Source organism: Rhineura floridana, chromosome 3 (assembly GCF_030035675.1).
Source record: "Rhineura floridana isolate rRhiFlo1 chromosome 3, rRhiFlo1.hap2, whole genome shotgun sequence".
NCBI lineage: Eukaryota > Metazoa > Chordata > Lepidosauria > Squamata > Rhineuridae > Rhineura > Rhineura floridana.
This window is the reverse complement of record NC_084482.1, coordinates 148,535,759-148,553,401: the sequence shown is the minus strand read 5'-3', so window position 1 is coordinate 148,553,401 and position 17,643 is coordinate 148,535,759. Positions and strand designations below refer to the sequence as shown.

The 17,643-nt window shown below is 45.1% G+C and overlaps 2 protein-coding genes across 7 annotated transcripts in view; both read left to right on the top strand.

Moving 5' to 3' along the window:
- The window catches only part of ARHGEF3 (Rho guanine nucleotide exchange factor 3), a 281,832-nt gene that overhangs the window by 16,300 nt on the left and 247,889 nt on the right, over positions 1 to 17,643 (top strand). The window contains exon 1 of one of the 5 annotated variants that reach the window (XM_061618282.1): positions 6,665 to 6,732. The exons of the other annotated variants lie outside the window; for them this stretch is intronic. Within the exon in view, the coding sequence (XP_061474266.1) occupies positions 6,680 to 6,732 (53 nt within the window). The 5' untranslated portion in view covers positions 6,665 to 6,679. Of the gene's footprint in view, positions 1 to 6,664; positions 6,733 to 17,643 lie in introns of those variants that run through there. 5 annotated transcript variants of the gene reach the window in all.
- Positions 1 to 17,643, top strand: part of LOC133380625 (serine/threonine-protein kinase pim-1-like) — a 148,936-nt gene that overhangs the window by 16,311 nt on the left and 114,982 nt on the right. The gene's annotated exons all lie outside the window — the stretch shown is intronic.

Sequence of the window (17,643 nt, the reverse complement as noted above, 5' to 3'; positions counted from 1 at the left end):
TGAGACCTCCCCCTCTTCCAGTGAAGCATTAATTACTCCCTGGACCCACCTGGTCAGCCCCCTATGGCTAGCTCTAAGAAGCCAAGATGGGCAAGGGTCAAGGAGGCAGGTTGTCAGTTGGACTTCAGCTTGTTCATATCCTCAGACTGTAATAATCAGAACCAATTCAGTACAGAAGGCACAGATGCCTCCATTGAACTTGCTCTAACTGTGGCATCCAACTCTGTTTGAATCTGAGCAATTCTGTCCCTAAAGGGCCATCCAAAGTTGTTACAGCAGGCCTCTGAAGGTGTCGGAGCAATATTGTCTTGGCCAGGTGGCACAACCCATTTGCCACTCAGAAAAGCTCTGCAGGGCGGCTACTTGTGGATGCAGTGGTGGAAGAGAAGCAGACTTTCTTCACTGCCACCTCTGCCATGTGATAGGCACAATGTTGCAATCTTACCCATGTTTAGTCATGTTCAGCTGACATTTATACCACCCATGCTCCAGCCGCCAACCCTCCTGTTTCATTACATGCAAGTCACTGAAGTACCAAGGTACTCCACAATCTAGATTGTGTTTGGACTACTTAGAAAAAAAAGTACCCAGTCTCCATTGATTCTAGAATAAAATATTGTGTGTATGCAGCCTTTGGCTGTCCCTGTTGAATTTGCTTCCCCCCACACACACACCTTTGAAGCAGTGCTGGACAGATTTGTGGAAAAGGGGATGGGTGCTCATCTACTTTACTGTTCCACTGCTACTCTGCTGGGAATTTGGGTTCCTTAAGTCTATATAACAAGTTGCTTGTTTGTTTTGAGAACAGATTGTAGACCTAGAAGTTGGAAAGAGGGAGATTAGATTCTTGCCTTCTGTATATAGTAGCTGATTACAGGACTGGTTTAGGAACCTGTGGGAAAATGCTTTAAAATAACAACAACAACTTGGCCTTGAATTTGTGTCAGTTTTTACTATATTATGCCAGGTTTTCTAATGAGCAAAGCCAGAATTTCAATGTGTTTTTAGTTTTTGTCCCTTTTGCAAGATGATAGCACTCTGTCAGTAGCATGGGTTTTACAAGTAACGATATGGCATGTCAGTCTTTAGTAAATTATTACCACTTACCCTTCCTGATCACAGATTTAAAAACTGCAGGTCTCCAATCTTCTCCAGGTTTATTCTTGCTTTATTCTGATTGGAGAATTGTTCCCACTGTGAATGTTTTTAATGTTATAATATCTGCAGTGTAGGTTGCAACATAATTCACTTAACATATCTTGGCCATAATACTGTTGTTTATTTAAAAGTAGGAGTATTTAAGCTGGACAAGCTTCAGGTGCAAAAGGTGCCATCTTGTTAAATACACATTTATAGTTGTATTGTGCCATTGTCAGGGTAACAGTTATAATTTATTCATTTAGCCAGGTTCTTATAGCCACACATGCCTGTTTACTGTGTGCTTGTAGGGAATGCTCCACTTCCATTCACATATCAGTGCATGTAAGATGGACATCTCTGAGGGATGCCCAGACAGGCACAGGCACAACCATCCTGGCAAAACTAGTAATGTGGAAAAGGTTCAAGATTTGGCACATTATTTTAGTCCCAGGAAAATTCAGTTTTTACCCCTAATCTGAACATTAGAATTGTGAATAGTATTAAGACAGCTGGATTCTGTCTTTGAAACCTTGAAGAAGGAAAAATTAGGATGATGATAGGGTCCCCTTGAAAGGAGAAGGCAAGGCAGGTGTAAGGGAGGATGAACTGAGATAAATTCTTAAGATGGTTACTATGCAGTCTGAATGTTCTATATGACATGCATGTGCAGCCAGATTGTGTGTTGTTATTCATCCTTTGGGAAGCTCAGTGGTAGAGCACATGCTTTGCATTTAGAAAGTCCCCAACATCTCCACCTAGTACACTGACCAGAGCTGTATTCCAAGTATGGTCACACCATAGATTTGTATAATGGCATTATGATTTTTCCCAATCCCTTTCCTAATGATCCCTAATATGGAATTCACCTTTTTCATTGTACTGGGTCAACATTATCAGGCTGTCCACCACAACTGCAAGATCTCATTGCTGTCAGGTCACTGTCAGGTCACTGTCAGCTCAGATCCCTTAAACATATACATGAAGTTAGGCTTTTTTTGCCTCAACATGCATCACTTTACAATTGTTTACACTGAATTGCAGTTGCTGTTTTAAACCCCCATTCATCCACTTTTCAGAGATCCTTTTGGAGCTCCTTGCAAACCCTTTTTGTTTTTACTACCCAGAACAATTTGGTGTCACTGACCACCCTACTCCTCACCCCCAACTCTAGATCACCCTTAACTGCTACCAGGCCAAGTTTAAAGTTTTGGTACTAACATGTAAAGCCTTATATAGCTCTGGGTCTTTTACACCTGAGAGACCGCCCTTCTATACCCAGTAGGCCACTGTGTGCTGCAGGAGGGTTTATCCTCAAAGTCCCAAAAAATATTAGACACCTGCTCTACAATAACTCAGAGCAACGCTTTCAGTGTGGCTGCCCTTATTCTGTGGAACAGCGTCCCTGTTGAGATATGACAGGTACCCACTAACTATACTCTCTGGAAACAATTGAGGTCATTTCTGTTTTGACATACTTTTCCAGCTGTATGAAAAGATCTCTGCCTTAGGTGTGTTTCTTTAAATTGTTTAAATTGTTTTAAAATCTATCTTTAGTTGTGTCTTGTGCTGTTTTTATGTTATGATTGTAAATTGCCATGAGGCACATGTAAAAGGTGATTCACAAATTAATAAATGTTGTTTTGTTAAATTACACAGTGTAGATCTTTGGGAGACTCAATTTCTTACATTCCCCCAGCCAGCATGGTACATTCAGTGATGTAGCCTAGAAACATCTGGAGGGCCACAGGTTCCCCAACCCCTGCTTTACATGGTGCCATTTAAACCCCTGCTTAACGCTTACATGTTAATAGCAGCTTAAGATTTATTTCATGGGCCACTAAAACAATAAAGGTTTTTTGCCTCCTCTGTCAAATGCTCTTTAAAGTGGTAGTGTGTTGTAATAACTAATTCTATATTTAATCCTCAGTTGAGATTTATAATGAAGATGTACTAAGAGAATATTATCTTCATGTGTTCTAGATGCTATGGTAGGTGCAGCAAAGCAGTAGTGTTTGCTGAACTTAAAAGTTCCTGTGCTGGAACACTGTAGAACAATTTCATATTTAATATCTTGCTTTGTCTACTGTGTTCCTAACAGGAGTAGATATGAGTTATTATAATGGAATCAATTGCATGGGATTCTAAAGCTCTTGGAATTAGTTGCTTTAAAGGAAATGGGCAAAGATCCTGTGAAGCTGAGGTTTCTCATGGAGAAGATGAGTCACACAGCATAGCAGCCCTTGTACTGCACGCCCAGAAATGACTACAAAACATGGTTCTCCAATGGTTAACATGATGGCAGTCTAGAAGGTGATCTCACATACATGCTTTCAGAAAAATAGGTCTTGTGACAAAAGGAAAAGAGGTTCCAGAGGCAAATAAAAATGGAAATAAACTCAATTCTTAAGTGGAAAAATTCTCAGAACAGACTAACAGGAGAAAAATGTTACTGGGAGAAAGATGCACAGAAAGCATTTTCTTTGCTATTATCTAATACTTCTCATTGGGTGCATGCAAGTGGGTTGTAGTTTTCATTAAAAAAGAGTTTACTGAGCATTTTGAGCAGCTTAGAGAAAAATGGTGTGACTGTTCGGTCTCTTGCCTCAAAACCTTATAAAACTATTTGGAATTTTTTTGTGTGCATAAGAACACAAGAGCCCTCCTGAATCTGGCCACAGGATTATCTAATACAGCATCCTGGTTTTTATAGTGGCCAGCTGGGCTCTAGGAAACAACATTGGGGCATTAAGACAACAGTCTTTTGCTCTTGCTTGCCAGCAGTGGCTATTCATTCAGTGGCATATTGCCTCTGAACATGGAGGGTTCTTGTTAGGATCAAGTTACCTAAAGGATCACCTTCTCACATATGTACCTACTTGGACCCTGAGATCTTTAGGTGGCCAAAACAGTACACAATGTTATTCATTATTTATTCAATTTATATTTGCTCCCCTTCCCTTGAAGGAGCCAGGGCAGCAAACATATCAATACAACATTTAAACAGCAACAACAGCATAGCAATCTAAAAACAGTTACAGATAAAACATTTGAAAAACAGTTATAGAAAAAACATTCTTCCATCCAGTGATTTCCAGGTAGCTAGGAACAGTCTCCTCTAGCCATCAAATGTCTGGGTAAACAAGAATGTTTTTAAATTCCTCCTGAAAGTCAATAATGAGGGAGACAGATGCACCTCACGGGGTGGGGGGGGCATTTCACAAACAGGGAGCCACTACTGAAAAGTATACTAAATGTGGCCCTTCCATAGGGTCATATAATACTGGCAGCTTTATTTTCATTCTTTCCTCTAATAATCCCTAGTACAGAATTTGTCTTTCACTGCTGCTCATACTGGGTTAGCATTTTTATTGAGCTGTTCACCATGGCACTAAGCTCTGTTTACTGGTTGGTTTAGACCCCATCAGTATATAGGTGAAGTTACAATTTTTATTGCCCCAATTGCCTGATTTGCTATTTAGTTGCTCTTTCACCCAGCTTGGAGAGATCATTTTGGAGGGCTGTGGCAGTTGCAAGGTAAAACTGCATGTTGGGCCTGTGCACCAGAGTATCTGTGATCCAGAGAGCCACTTCAACTATCCTAGGAGCAGCTAGGCTTCAAGGACTCAAATAGTGCCTCTCCATGCCATGTGGACTGTGATGCGTCCTTCCCTGGCTCTCCCTGTCAGGTTCCTACCTGTGCGTGGCTACTGCCTGTCACTAGGCACCACCAGGGACTCCACCAGTCCGGACCGCTCTCTCTTATGGTTTCTCTCCCCGCTCTAGCACAGATCTCAACAGATCCCCCTGCTAGGCAACCACCAGTAACGTCCCAATACTAGTATTCCCAGAGACTCTGAATACTGGTATTGTTATTCTCTTCACCGCTGCCACCATTTGTTACAGTTCCCCTTCAGCCTTGGTCATTACCTTACCCTCCCTTCTGGTCTGTGAAACCCCAGCCAAGGATCAGGCCTTTGGTAAACCAAATTAAGTATTTATTACAGATAACAAAGCTAACAAGATTAACAAGATTTCTTCTTAAGGCACATAAGCATATGGTTTTACTCAATACTAATCCGAACTCCACCTCCCTCCTGGTAAACAACTCTCTAAACCCCACCAAGCAACCCACTCAGTTTTACCTCATCCACCACGATTCCACTCTCACTCTTCCTTTTATATGTTCAGCCATTTTAAACACTCAGCCAATCATCTAGCATTCTACTGCCCATTCACTCCCCCTCCTCTTTCACTCCACTTACCATGTATCTTCTAAACAACCAACACTTACCATATATACATTAATATAGGAACATCACATAGACCGCTTCTGTTGAAACAGAAAAGAGCTTTGAAATCAGTTTGTGATATAGCTTGAGCTTTTGCTGTTTAAAGGAAAGTGAGAAATTTCCTCAGCCATGCCTAAGCCCTTGCTTATACCCTTGGATCCTCCTGGCTGATGATACCTTTAGCTCCCATTGCTGCTTCTCCTTCACAACAATTTTGACAAAGCAACATAAGTGCAATTCTTGCTAGGCTTTCTAATCAGTGCAGAGTATTTTTCAGAATCTGAAAGCCAGAGGAGCAATCATTAATGGCAGCAAAGTAAACATGCCGCAGCCAAAGAAGATATCCTTGAATACACGTGATTGGTGGAAAACATATTCTCCTTTTCAAGTTGAGATTAATCAGCAGGGTACCAAGAAGCTAACTTCTGGAATGACTTCAACTTCTAGTGGGTTACACAATGGCTGTTGTCTAATTTCCAGTAGATAATGATAGCAGCCATTTCCCAGTCCTTCTGCCCAGTGCAGAAATGGATGTATACAGGCTGTATATGTAACAACAAGGATGAAAATACAATCTACTTTGATATGCCCTGGATGCCTTTTAGTGTAACAATATGTGTCCCCCACATAGCTATCTTTTTGGTTATAAAAGAGAATAGTGGTAGATCTTTTGCAAGACAAATTAATGGAAATTGGGGTCTTGTGGGTGAATGGGAAATGGCATTCCCAGTAAGGGGCACTCTGGCATGTGGTGTTTTTTCTAATTTGTGCTTGCTAAGTAAAGCTCTGTTTAGTGCAATTTCACACAGGATCTTTTTCTTAAATATGTAGACAACAATCTATGCTGGAAAAAATGCAACATAAAGTGGTGGTTTTGTGTGTTTTTAAAATTCCCTTTTAAAACTATTCTTGGGATAATGTAGTACTTGCACCAAATACTGTAGAATGGGAAAGAGTAAATAGTGTAAAGCCATAGCCTTGTATAGAATAGCTGCTTAGCATGTATTTTAAATTCTCTACTTTGAGCAAAATACTGCTGTACTGCACACAGTATGTAAATTTATTTTTGTTTAACATTTCAAAAAACCAGTTCCAATGTTACTAGCTTCACTGAAGTGAAACCGTAAGTGGGAATTCAGTTTGCTTTCTGTTTCTTTTGTGGCACTGGTTGATATTTGGACAGATCTGCATGGGTTCCTAAGCTGCTGTTGTTATGTGCCTTCAAGTGGATTACGACTTATGGCGACCCTATGAATCAGCGACCTCCAGTAGTAGCTGTTGTAAACCACCCTGTTCAGATCTTGTAAGTTCAGGTCTGTGCTTCTTTTATGGAATGAATCTATCTCTTGTTTGGCCTTCCTCTTTTTCTACTGTTTTTGCATTATTGTCTTTTCCAGTAAATCATGTCTTCTCATTATGTGTCCAAAGTATGATAACCTTAGGTTTATCATTTTAGCTTCTAGTGACAGTTCTGGTTTAATTTGTTCTAACACCCAATTATTTGTCTTTTTTGAGATCCATGGAATCTGCAAAGCTCTCCTCCAACATCACATTTCAAATGAGTTAATTTTTCTCTTATCCTCTTCTTTCACTGTCCAACTTTCACATCCATACATAGAGATAAGGAATACCATGGTCTGAATGATCCTGAATTTAGTGTTCAGTGATACATCTTTGCATTTGAGAACCTTTTCTAGTTCTCTCATAGCTGCCGTCCCCAGTCCCAGCCTTCTTCTAATTTTTTGACTATTGTCTCCATTTTGGTTAATGACTGTGCCAAGGTATTGATAATCCTTGACTAGTTCAATGTCCTCATTGTCAATTTTAAAGCTACATAATTCTTCTGTTGTCATTACTTTAGTCTTCTTGACGTTCAGCTGCAGTCCTGCTTTTGTTGTGCTTTCCTCTTTAACTTTCATCAGCATTCATTTCCAATCATTACTGGTTTTTGCTAGTAGTATGGTATTGTCTGCATATCTTAAATTATTGATATTCCTCCCTCCAATTTTCATACCTCCTTTATCTTGGTCCAGTCCCGCTTTCTGTATGATATGTTCTGTTTATAGATTAAACAAATAGGGTGATAAAATACACCCCTGTCTCACACCCTTTCTGATTGGGAACCAGTTGGTTTCTCCATATTCTGTCCTTAAAGTAGCCTCTTGTCCAGAGTATAAATTGCGCATCAGGACAATCGGATGCTGTGGTACCCCCATTTCTTTTAAGCATTCCATAGTTTTTCATGATCGACAATCAAAGGCTTTGCTGTAATCTATAAAGCAAGCACAGGGTGATTTTCTTCTGAAATTCCTTGGTCTGTTCCATTATCCAACGTATGTCTGCGATATGATCTCTTGTACCTCTTCCTTTTCTAAATCCAGCTTGGACATCTGGTATTTCTTGCTCCATATATGGTAATCCCATTCTGCACCCCGGGACTTACCAGGTTGTGGGGCGAGCTTTGTGGCTGCGGCCGAATCCCATGCTGCCATCTTGTTGAGGGGTGTGTGTGCGCACAGCGCAGATGCACTGATGTGGCACACTGCAGTGGGGTGGGGCGACTGAGCGGATTCAGGCCCATGCTACCTCCTCGCCGCCCTTCTCCAATTCTTTGGCATTGCGGACAGACGGGGCAGCAGAGCACAACCGGCAACAGGCAAAACAGTCTTTGGGCCACATTTCTCAATTTATTTCTCTTTGGGGGGGCAGCAAGTGTGTGTGTGGGCTTTTCGGGCCATGGCGGGGCCTATTTAGTAGTTGCCCCCCATTGGTGTTTAATAGTGCAGCAGGCCTCCTAGACCGTGCTAGCGCCAGGGCCTGGTAGCCGATCAGGCACGGGGCCTCGCCCCTCTGCAACAGGCGAGGTGGTCTTTGGGCTGCATTTCCCCAATTTATTTCGGTTTGGGGGGCAGTGAGCATGTGCAGGAGCCTTTTCGGGTCACGATGGGGCCTATTTAACAGTTCCCCCCATTGGTTTTTAGTAGCGCAGCCGGCCTCCAGGGCGTGCTAGCACTAGGGCCTGGTGGCTGATCTGGCACCAGGCCTCATCCCCCCTGCATTTGTAGTAATAATAATAATAATAATAATAATAATAATAATAATAATAAATTTAATTTATGTGTCGCCTATCTGGCCAGTGGCCACTCTAGGCGACGTACATACAATAAATATAGCAAAATACAATACAAAAAATACAGTGTAATAGTATAGATTATAAAACAAACAATACATAATGGGAGGCATGTAAACAAAAAATATTAAGCCTCCCCAGAAATCCCAAAAGCCTGTTGAAAGAGCCAGGTCTTTAAGGCCTTGCGGAACATATTCAGGGAAGAGATGTGCCGAAGATCTTGTGGGAGGGAGTTCCAGAGGGTGGGGGCCGCCACTGAAAAGGCCCTCTCTCTAGTACCCGCCAATCTAGCTGCTTTGGTTGGCGGGACTGAGAGAAGGCCTTGTGTGGCCGATCTTGTTAGGCGGCATGATTGGTGGCGTTGTAGGCGCTCCTTTAGATAAACTGGGCCGAGACCGTATAGGGATTTAAAGGTTAATACCAACACCTTGAATTGGGCCCGGAAAACAACTGGAAGCCAGTGTAGATCGAACAACACTGGCGTGAATACTATAGCCACGTTGGCGGCAGGGCCTCAGAGTCAGCTCACAAAGCACGAGGCCTGCCTCCGTTAGGCCTTGGGGGAGGCGAGAGCCTATGGGGTAGGTGGGCTGCATGCAGAAGGCGCAACAGGCCTCCTAGGCTGTGCTAGGGCCAGGGCCTGGTGGCTAATCAGGCGCCAGGCCTTACCTCCGCCTTAATTTAAGACAGTAGTTGCATTGGCGACAAGGTCTCAGAGCCTGCTTAGAAGTCGCAGGCCTGCCCCGTTAGACCTTGGGGGAGGTGAGAGGCCCTTGGGCGGGTGGGCTGCATGCAGAAGCCGCCCATGCAACAGGTCCCCTAGATTGTGCTAGGGCAAGGGCCTGGTGGCTAACCAGGCGCCAGGCCTCACCACCCCTGCCTTAATTTAAGACAGTAGCCGCTTTGACGGCAAGGCCTCAGCCCGGGCCCAGCAATCCCAGATTGGGAGATGCTACCTAAAAAGGTGCAGGGTGGGCCTAAGGGGAAGGGCAAGGCCCCTAGGTCGGTTAGTAAGCACTCTCCCCCAATTCTTTTAGATGAGGAAGGGGAGGAGGGGCCGCCCTGGACGGCCATCCTGGCGCATCTAGAAGCCTTAGAGGGTGTGGCCTCTCAGCAGGCTGTGCCTTCTGTTCAGCTTGCATCAATGAGCGCAAAGGTGCCACTGGCCAAATTATCCCACGGGCAGGCATGGCATGTGGCGAGTTAGGATTAGGGTTAGGGACTGTTGGGAATGCTTTGATTTGGATTCCTGCATTGAGCAGGGGGTTGGATTTGATGGCCTTATAGGCCCCTTCCAACTCTACTATCCTATGATTCTATGACTAACAAGGCTGCTATTGATTCCATCCTACCTTGACTGGATGCACCCGAGGCTGGGCCCAGCGGGGCTGGTCCAAAGACTCCCAGCACAGGACCACCAATAGCTACCACCCTGCAGTTCTCATGGGAGCCTACGGTAGATGAGTCTTTGGGTGAGTCTTCTTTGACCACATGCCAATGGGGTTGGCCACAATGGACCTGGCCCCCATTGGGGTCCCCATATGGGGGGATGGGACATGCCTGGGCTTTTCCTCTTCAGTCTAGAGTGGAGGTAGACCAACAATCAGGGCTTTCACCTGAGCTTGGGGGTAACATGCCACAACAACAGCCTCCCTTATTGGAGGGTTGTGAACAGGTGTTGCAGTTCTCTCCAGGAACGTCGACAGAGGGGGGACTTCGTCCTCCCTATCTGCCACTCTTCCTGCAGACGCAGCTGACTCTCTTGGCTCTGTCAAGGAGGGTGCTATACCTTTTTGGGAAACTTCAGCCCCTTTAGGTTGTCACTTGCTCCCCGCTACCAAAGAAAAAAAATCTGGAAAGGGGAATATGTGATCCTCTTCTCCGTTTTATATAGGGAGCCAGTCAAAGAAGATAAGGACAAAGGGAAAGAGAAGGACTCTGATAAACCCAAGCAGCAGCGCATAGAATGTACCTGGGCTGGCTGCTTGACTGTGGTTTTTTTATTGATTGATTGAGTTTATTGATATGCCACCTTTCCACAGTGTACTGTGCCCAAAGTGGCTTACAACAAACACCCAAAGTAAAAGCACTGGGGTTGGGGAGAGACGTCAGTTTACAAAACATAGCAATACATTCAAATAAGACAAAAATAAACAATTTAGCAAACATAAAATAAATTCAATATTACAAAAGAAATAATCTAAACTTAAATACATAAGTACAGTCAATTTCTTTGGCCTTTGTCACTTCCAGAGGACTGATGATGTTGGTTACTGCGTTTCTTCACACTATGGGAGTCTGTATCCACCTTTATGTGGATAACGTCCTGGTGAAGGCCCCTTCGAAATCCCTGTGTCGGGAGGACATGTTACTTACCCTGAGTTGGCTGAAGAGCCTGGGCTTTGTGGTGAACGAAGAAAAGTGCATCCTGTGTTTGACATATATGGGAGTGGTGATACAGAAGCAGCCACAGAAGGGCTCAGTCCTTATTAAATATCTGGATATCATTTATCGCTTTCCAAGGGGCGGCTTGCCTGGCCTATGACAAGGCGTTTTGTATGAGGGCGGCTTTCAATACGTCCCTCCCCTGGGATAAGAAGGAGGCTGACCTGTGGCTGCAGTTCATGTCACGTTCCAGGCCCGTGGCCGGGGACAGGATGGACAGCGGCCACTTCCTGGCTAAACAGTCAGCAGCAACTTCTCCCCGCAGGCCCGTGGGGCAGGGGGTTCAATCCTGCCTGCTCTGCTGGGAGTTTAGCTTCCGTGGTTTCTGCAGTCGGAACCCATGCAAATTCAGACATAAATGTGCAATATGTGGGGCCCCCCACTCTTGCACTAGCTGCCCCAGGGGCCAGCCTTTCAGGAGCAGGAACCGGGACACTACCGGCCCAAGGAAATGGGGACCTGCTGGTACAGCTCAAGGAAAAGGTCCCCAGCTCAGTTGAGCTTCCTGAGCTCCAACGCTTACTCAGTCATTACCCCTTAGTTCAGAATGCACAGTTTTTGTTGGAAGGCTTCATGGTTGGTTTTCAGATCTCTTACTTGGGTCCCAGGTACGCCTTCATGTCTCACAACCTTAAGTCGGTGGGAGGCATGGAGACGATAGTGCAAGAAAAAATAAAAAAAGAAAGGCAGGCGGGTCGAGTGTTGGGGCCCTTTCCTGCACCGCCCACCACTTCGCTCAGAGACTTCCTGCTGGGCATCGTCCCTAAGAAAGCACCAGGCGAATTTTGCCTTATACATCACTTGTCCTACCTGCGAGGTAGGTCGGTTAATGACTTTATTCTGCAGGACCTGTGTTCTGTCTGCTACACATCCTTTGACTGTGTGGTACGGATGGTTAGGGATTGCGGGATTGGCGCTCTCATGCGAAAATACAACATCAAATCTGCCTTCCGTCTCCTCCCTATCTTCCCTCAGGATTTTGAATTGTTGGGCTTTACCTTCGCGGGCGAATATTATGTTGATAGGGCACTGCCTATGGGCTGCTCAATCTCATGTTCGGTTTTCGAGTGTTTCAGCTCCTTCCTGGAATGGGCAGTTAAGAGACAGGCAGGTTTGCAGTCGGCCGTACACTATTTGGATGATTTCCTGTTTGCAGGCCCAGCAGGTTCTGGAGTATGTAAGGCCTTCATGGACCCATTTGCCACGCTGTCAGAGGAACCTCAGTGTTCCTCTTGCAGCTGAGAAAACTACTGCTACAGTCCTACAGTCCATCTGCTGCTCTCACTTTTCTGGGCATTGAGATCGATGCCGTGGCCTAGTGCTGTAGGCTACCTCAGGACAAACTGGCGGCTCTGCAAGAGAAAATCCTGGGTGTGGTTATGTCTAGAAAGGTTACACTGTCCACACTCCAGGAATTGGCTGGCCATATGAACTTTGTGTGCACGGTTATAGCACCCGGGCGTGCATTTCTGATGCTCGTATATGATGCCATGGGCGGTTTATCGTGACCTCAGCATCACATATGGGTTTCTGCCACTATTGGAGCTGACCTAACAGTCTGGTCTACTTTTCTCTGGGACTTGAATGGAGTCTTCCTCTGGAGAAAGGACCACCTTTAGAGGCTGACCTACAGACGCACTCGGATGCCTCAGGCTGTTTTGGTTTTGGGGTTATTTTCAATGACTCATGGTGTCACAGCAGCTGGCTGCAGGCCTGGGCTCAGGTTGGGTTAACCCAAGATCTCACCTTTCTAGAGTTTTTTCCCATTGTCGTGGCAGTGCACCTCTGGCCAGACAGGTTGTGTAACTCCTCAGTTCACTTTTGGTGTGACAACTTGTCTACAATACATGTAATCAACACCATGTCTTTGAGAAACTCCAATGTCATGCGCCTTGTGCACTCATTTGTGCTGCAGTGTCTCTGCTATAATATTTTGTTCCTGGCGCACCATGTTCCACGTATTGACAACAGTATTGCTGAAGCTCTATCACGGAATCAGATGGAGAGATTTCGCCAGCTGGTGCCGTTTGTAAGGGCTCAGCTGGACATGGTTCCCCCAGTGCTATGGGAGACTGGAGACTCGAATTGGAAAGGGCCATAGGCCTGTCTGTTGTACCAAGCACTATGGCCAGCTATCAGAGAGCAAGTAGGGAGCTATCAGTTTTCAGGGAGGCCAGGGGCTACGCCCATGAGTGGCCCATCCCTGTGGAGCACCTTATTGAGTTCTGCGTAGAGGGCAGAAAGAGGGGCCTTTGGGTCAAGACAATTTGAGGTAAGCTCTCCGGTCTCTCCTTTCTAGCCAAGGCGCAGGGCTCCCAGGATTACTCAGGCGACTTTCGAGTTTGCTGAATTTTGGAGGGTTGGACTCATGAGCACCCGGGCACCCCCGATGCCCGCCCCCCTCTTTACTCCAGAGCTATTGCTTGGCCTGCAGGGACAGTGGAAGGACTTGTGTTCTTCCCCCTTTGAGGCACTGCTATATCACGTGGCTGCCCTCACTCTTATTTTGGGGGGCCTTTCAAATCAGGGAGGTGGTGGCAAGTCTAAAACAGACCATTCCCTTCTTGCTCTCTTGGCTTCCGACCTCAGCTGGAGGGCGAAACAGGCTCACCTACAGCTGCATTGGTCCAAGACAGACCAGCATTGGAAGGGATATGTGATTATACTATCCCCCTCCCGACAGGAAGAGCTCTGTCCAGTAACAGCTCTGCAGCGCTTGATGGTGGTCTGGGGACCACAGAACGGGTACCTATTTACACACAAGTACCAGTTTTGGGTGGTGGCAAAGGCAGTGCTTCGCAACTTGGTTGTGGATCCCCACAATTTGGGATGCACTTCTTCTGGATAGGGGTGGCCTGTACAGACGCCCGCCTGGGCTTCTTGAAAGAGAAGCTATGTGCGGTGGGAAGATGGTGTTCGGAATGCTTACAAAGCATTTGGATGCTTACGAAGCTTAGACCATTTACTGGAATCCTGAAAGCTAGCTGTTGAAATGTTGTTATTTTTACTCTAAATTGTTGTTGTTTGCCTTGATAGGCCACTAGAGTGGAGCAGAGCGGGCACACATCATCCTCTGCGGCCATGGTATGGTATTCTGGGCAGGCCACAGGGCGGCAAAGTTTGGCATGCAGCTTGGGCTTAGTCAGTGGGCCTCAGTGCAGTGGCTTGGCTGCCGAGGGATGAGCTGGGATGGGCTCCTCCACACGCTGTTCCAGCCAGCTTTGGATCAGGCTATGCCCCAGTTTCTCGTCATTCACCTTGGGGGTAATGACTTGGGTTTGTTGAAGGGCAAGGCCCTTATCAAGCAGGCTTGTGGTGACTTCTGGGCCATTGAGTGTCACTGGCCAGAGATGCACTTAGTGTGGTCTGACATCTTACCACGTAAGAAATGGAATTGCATGGGTGACCCCAGGAGGATGAATAGAACCCGCAAGAAAGTCAATAGGCAGATCCAGAAGGCACTGAAGGACTCTGGTGGTTTTGTTATTCATCACCTGGAGATAAGACTTGACAAGTTGGAACTATTTCGACCAGACAGCATTCATTGGACCAACATAGGTAATGACATCCTGCTGGCGGACCTGCAGAGGGGATTGCGTGAGATTCTGCTCAGCTGTGGGGTAAAGGAAGACTAAACTGAGACTTGTCCCCCTTCTGTGGCAAGGAAGTGTGGGAAAAGGTTAAAAGGGGAAGGGCAGCTAGGTGACACCTTTAGGCACCTCTGGAGGCCTGCAGCTCAGGGCTATATGGCCCGGGGCAGAATACGGGCCACCTTTGGGACCAACGTGCCTCATCCGCATGGAGTTTCAGGGCACTGGAGGGCAGTGATGTAGGTTGGCCCCCCTACACACCTTCAGGGTGTGGCCTGGGCAAGGGTGTGGCACATTGGCAGGCCCTTGCCCTGGCAGGGGTTGGTTGCCCTACAGCTGCAAAAAGGCTTTGCCTGTATCATCAGGAGGATTCTGCACTTAAGTTCCCCTTTGCAGGTTCATTAGCATAACTGAATTCATTTTAATAAATTGGCCCGTTGTTTAAACCCAACAGCTGTTGTCCATTTCTTATTTCAGCCCTAGGCTGCAAGGGCCTTTGTTGTAGAATCTTGAGCATTACTTTATTTGCATGGGATATTAAGGCAATAGTTCGATAATTACTGCATTCCCTGGGATCCTCTGTCTTTGGAATTGGGATATATATTGAACACTTCCAGTCTGTGGGGCCTTGTTTAATTTTCCATATTTGTTGACAAATTTTTGTCAAAATTTGGACAGATTCAGTCTCAGTAATATGTAGCAACTCCATTGATATGCCATCTATTCTTGGTGATTTGTTTTTCCCAAGTATTTTAAGAGCAGCTTTCACCTCACATTCTAACATTCCTGGTCCTTCATCATATGATTCCTCCATGAATGAATCTGTCATCCTTACATCTCTTTTATAGAGTTCTTCAGTGTATTGCTTCCATCTTCCTTTCCTTTCATCTCGGTCAGTCAGTTGATTATTCAACATCCCTACTCTTGGTTTAAATTTCCCTTTCATTTCTCTCATCTTTTGGAATAGAGCCCTTGTTCTACCTTTTTTGTTGTTCTCTTTCTATATAATAACTATTGTAATTGCTCTCTTTGCCCTACGTACTAGTTGCTGTATTATTGCATTTAGGGTTCTGACCATGTTTCTGTCTCCTTTTGCTTTCCTTCTTTCTTTAACCATTTTAAGGGTTTCTTCAGTCATTCATTGAGGTCTTTCTCTCGTTTTAACGAGAAGTATTGTCTTTTTTCATTCTTCCCTGATAATGTCTGTGACTTCATTCCATAGTTCTTCTGGTTCCCTATCAACTAAGTTTAAAGCCTCAAACCTGTTCCTTATTTGATCTTTATGTTCTTCTGGGATATTTAAATTGTATTTTGGCATTATGATTGCTTTTTTCTTCTTTAGCTTTACTCTGATTTTCGATATGACCAGTTCATGATCTGTACACAGTCTGCTCCTGGTCTTGTTTTCGCAGAAAGTATGGAACTTCTCCATCTTCTGCTACCAATTATATAATCAATTTGATTCCTAAATTGACAATTTGCTCAAAAAATGTGCCTGCAAGAAACTAATTATTTGCTTCACAGAATTCAATAAGTCTCTCTCCTGCTTCATTTCCATCTCCTAAGCCCCATTTCCCCACAATTCCTAGTTCTTCTCTGTTTTCTACTTTTGTATTCCAGTCCACCATGATTATCAGCACATCCTGTTTTGGTGTGTGAACAGTTTCTTCCTGTACTTCTGCGTAAAATCTTTCCAATTCCTCTCCTTCTGTATTTGCTGTTGGAGCGTAGACTTGGATGATAGTTATTTTAATGGTTTCCCATTTAATGTCATTGATATCACTCAGACCTTCTGTTATAGCTCCTAATTGCTTTTGCTACATCACTTCTCATTTTTAAAGTGTGTTTTTAAATTGTTTTTAAAAAAATTTAAATTGTGTTTTTAAAGTGTTTTTGTGTTTTAAAATTTGTATATTTGGTTTTAATGTTTTTAATTGCTGTAAACCACCCAGAGAGCTTTGGCTATGGGGCGGTATATAAATGTGATAGATAGATAGATAAATAAATAAATAAATCAACCCTGTTTCTTCTTAATTTCTCATTTTCTGCATAAAATATTTTGCAGCTGCCTGATTGAAAATGTCCCATTCCTGTCCATCTTAATTCACTCATGCCAAGTATTGTAAAGTTGGTACGTTCCATTTCTTGCTTGACAATTTCTAACTTTTCCTGGTTCATGCTTCTCACATTCCATGTTTCTAATGTGTACGTCATACAACTCTGGACTCTCCTTTTGCATCTGTGCACATTGGCCTCTAGGCTTCCTTTTGGATTTGACCCAGTTGCATCATCAGTCACAGCGCTACTTGTACTTGTCCTTTGTTCTTCCCCAGTAGCTTTCTGAGTGCCATCTGACCTGGGGGTCTCATCTTCCAGCACTATCTCGTGTTGCATTTTGGATACTCTGTTCATAGGGTTTTCATGGTAAGATATATTCAGAGGTGATTTACCATTTCTTTTCCCCAGGGCTGGGCCCAGGCATGCTGGGGGCCTTGGGCACCAGCCTGCCCCAGGCCCTGGCACTCCCCTTCTGCGATTCGCGGCAGGATTGGTACAGCGGATCGCAGGGCGGGAGATCCCAAGCTGCCTGCCATTCCGCCGCTCTACTCACCTTTCTCTGTGCTGTTTTTTCGGCGGCGTGCACTGCACGCTCAGGTTTGCCATTAATTAAGACGGCGTCCGAGGTTTCCCTAAGGGGCTGAAGCCTCTGCCACCTTCTTGGTTGATGGCATGCATGTGTGCTACACGCTCACATTGCTGCCATCAACCGAATGGCGACAGAGGCTTCAGCCCCTTAGGGAAACCTCGGCTGCCATCTTGATTGATGGCAAACCTGCACGCACAGTGCACGCAGCTGCAAAAACAGCAGAGAGAAAGGTAGGTGAAGCAGGTGAATGACGGGTGGCTCTGAAGCTTCTGCCCTGCTATCCACGGCAGCAATCCTGCCGTGGATTGCAGAAGGGGAGCTGTGCCCCACCTGGCTGCCCTTTAGAACTGGCCCTGCCTTCTTCTGAGTCTGGATGCATCTTAGTTTGGTGTCTCAACTTTG